This window comes from Lycium barbarum, chromosome 9 (assembly GCF_019175385.1).
Source record: "Lycium barbarum isolate Lr01 chromosome 9, ASM1917538v2, whole genome shotgun sequence".
In the NCBI taxonomy this organism is placed as follows: domain Eukaryota; kingdom Viridiplantae; phylum Streptophyta; class Magnoliopsida; order Solanales; family Solanaceae; genus Lycium; species Lycium barbarum.
The window spans coordinates 110,436,340-110,439,391 of NC_083345.1; the positions used below are offsets into that span (position 1 = coordinate 110,436,340).

The 3,052-nt window shown below is 39.4% G+C and overlaps 1 protein-coding gene across 1 annotated transcript; it reads right to left on the minus strand.

Annotated features, from left to right (window-relative positions):
• Window positions 1-231: 231 nt before the first annotated feature.
• Window positions 232-2,812, minus strand: LOC132609401 (tubulin alpha-2 chain). The gene is made up of 4 exons (XM_060323373.1): window positions 2,600-2,812; window positions 1,553-1,787; window positions 1,100-1,470; window positions 232-1,017 (listed from the first exon to the last, which is right to left on the minus strand). Exons 1-4 carry the CDS (start codon window positions 2,690-2,692, stop codon window positions 361-363), a joined length of 1,356 nt encoding a protein of 451 aa, XP_060179356.1. The 5' UTR covers window positions 2,693-2,812; the 3' UTR covers window positions 232-360.
• Window positions 2,813-3,052: the final 240 nt, after the last annotated feature.

The following is a 3,052-nucleotide window of genomic DNA, read 5'->3' on the forward strand; positions in this document are numbered from 1 at the left end:
GGGTGCAACCCAACTGACCGTTTAACAGACATGGTGTGATGTGTTTCGCGTTTTGCTTTTTTTTCACTGTAAGAATGAGAACTCATAGGCAAGAATACAACGAAGAGAACTCCATCCTACAACTCTAATATATTCCATCCAAACAGAAATGTACTCCAACGATGTGCTAAGTCATTCATGCAGATATGGACGAAAATAGAAAAAGGTGCACAGCATAACTGAGAACTCAAGTCAAACAAACACAATTTTTAATAACAAGAGAAATCAACCCACAGGAAATATGTCTTTACTGCTGCAACATAAGAACAGTAACAAAAGAAAATACAAACAGACCAAGCATTCAGCAGCCTACTTCATTGCTCAGTACTCATCATCATCATCTCCCTCTCCTTCATCATCGCCTTCAGCACCAACCTCCTCGTAATCCTTTTCAAGGGCAGCAAGATCTTCACGGGCTTCACTGAATTCACCTTCCTCCATGCCCTCACCAACATACCAATGCACAAAAGCACGCTTGGCATACATTAGATCAAACTTGTGGTCAATGCGAGAGAAGACCTCAGCAACACTGGTCGAGTTGGAAATCATGCACACAGCCCTCTGCACCTTAGCAAGGTCACCACCAGGAACAACAGTTGGTGGTTGATAGTTGATACCACACTTGAATCCTGTGGGGCACCAGTCAACGAATTGGATGGTGCGCTTAGTCTTGATGGTGGCCACAGCAGCATTAACATCCTTTGGCACCACATCACCACGGAACATGAGACAGCAAGCCATGTACTTTCCATGGCGAGGGTCACACTTAACCATCATAGAAGATGGCTCGAAGGCACTGTTGGTGATCTCAGCAACTGATAGCTGCTCATGGTAAGCCTTCTCAGCAGAAATGACGGGGGCATATGAGGAAAGCATAAAGTGGATCCTGGGATAAGGCACAAGATTGGTCTGGAACTCATTCACATCAACATTAAGAGCACCATCAAACCTCAAGGAAGCTGTCAGAGAAGATATAACCTGCACATGTTACACGGAAATTAGTACACCAGCTAATAAGAGCTAATTAATTCCAAACCACAATCATACGCCACTACATTACCTGTGAGATAAGACGGTTAAGGTTGGTGTAAGTAGGACGCTCAATGTCCAATGAGCGTCTGCAGATGTCATAAATGGCTTCATTATCCAAAAGGATTGAAACATCAGTGTGCTCAAGAAGGGAATGAGTTGACAGGACACTGTTGTAAGGCTCAACAACAGAAGTTGAGACCTGTGGTGAGGGATAAATTGTGAAACCAAGCTTTGACTTCTTTCCATAGTCAACTGAGAGTCGCTCCAACAGAAGTGACCCCAGACCAGAACCAGTACCACCACCAACAGCATTGAAGACCAAGAACCCTTGAAGACCAGTACAGTTGTCTGCAAGCTTACGGATACGATCCAAGCAGAGATCAACAATCTCTTTCCCAACTACAAAACACACAAAGAAAACAACTATCAGCCTTTGAAGAACACAACATAATTTAAGTAAGACTAAGAATTGGTTGTTTACTGGTATAGTGTCCACGGGCAAAGTTGTTGGCTGCATCTTCCTTGCCACTAATAAGCTGCTCAGGGTGAAAGAGCTGACGGTATGTTCCTGTCCTCACTTCATCAATGACAGTGGGCTCAAGATCTACAAAGACAGCCCTAGGGACATGCTTTCCAGCTCCAGTTTCACTGAAGAAGGTGTTGAATGCATCATCACCCCCTCCGACAGTCTTGTCACCTGGCATCTGGCCATCAGGCTGCAGAAAACACAAGATAGAATTTTAGCAATTCATAATAGACTCAAAATCAAATGGAATTTTTCATATTATGCATTCGAGAAAACGTAATATGAATGTCGCACCTATTTCATGAATCATGTGTGCATGCACAATTATCCATAAATACTTATCTATAAAATTCAATCAGATCTACCAAAATAGTTACACATTTCGCATCAAAAAATTGATCCAACGACACTTACCGGATCCTATTATGTAATTATCAACCAGATCTATAGAATTTTACAGTTTATCAAACCTAGATAAATATTTTGAAAGATCTATTCAAAAGACACATTTCCAATCAATCGAACACCTATATGTAAATTATTCAATCAGATCTATATAGATTTTCTCTCACATTTCGAATTAATCTGGCAGTTATCAAACCTATATATAAATATTCGATCAGATCTACTAAAAAATCACATTTCCAGTCAGTCGGACCAAAACTTTAAAACACCTAAATGTAGATTATTCGGTCAGATCTATTGAAAAATAGGTCAGATCTAGATGTATAAGACACTTATAAAACCTATATGTATACAATTTAATCAGATCTGGAATTTTTTTTACATTTTCAACTATTTAGGTGAATCAAAACACCCATTTTTAAACATATATACTACCTAAAAGTATATAATTCAACCAGATCAGGATAATATTTCACATTAACCGCAATCAAAAACACACATTGCAAATTAATCAATCAGATCTGGCAATTTTTTCACATTTTCACCGATTTAAGTATAGTAAAACACACATTTCAACATAAAAAAAAAGAGGTATACCTGAATGCCGTGCTCGAGGCAGTAAAGTTCCCAGCAAGCATTTCCGACCTGAATACCGGCCTGACCAATGTGGATCGATATGCATTCTCTCATTTTCGCTTAATACAAATTCGAAACCCTAAATATATTTCAAAATTCAAAGAGAAGGACGGCGTTTATCAAGACGCCGTTTAAAGGATTTTTGAGTTTCGAAATTCGAATTGTGAGTTTGGAGATATGCTCAGGGGCTTCTTTTATATAGGAGAGAAGATAAGTGGATATCGGGTTAAGGGATTCGGGTCATTTAACTATGGTTAATATTGTATCCGGGAATTTAGGGTTTGATATTAACCCTAGGTTAGGTTAGGTGTAGCCCGCTTAATTTTGAATTATTTTGAATTGTGTGTGGAAAAGGACGTTGCTCCTTCATTAGAAATTGTGGAGTAGTACGCTTTTCAAGGGGAAAAAGAGGGG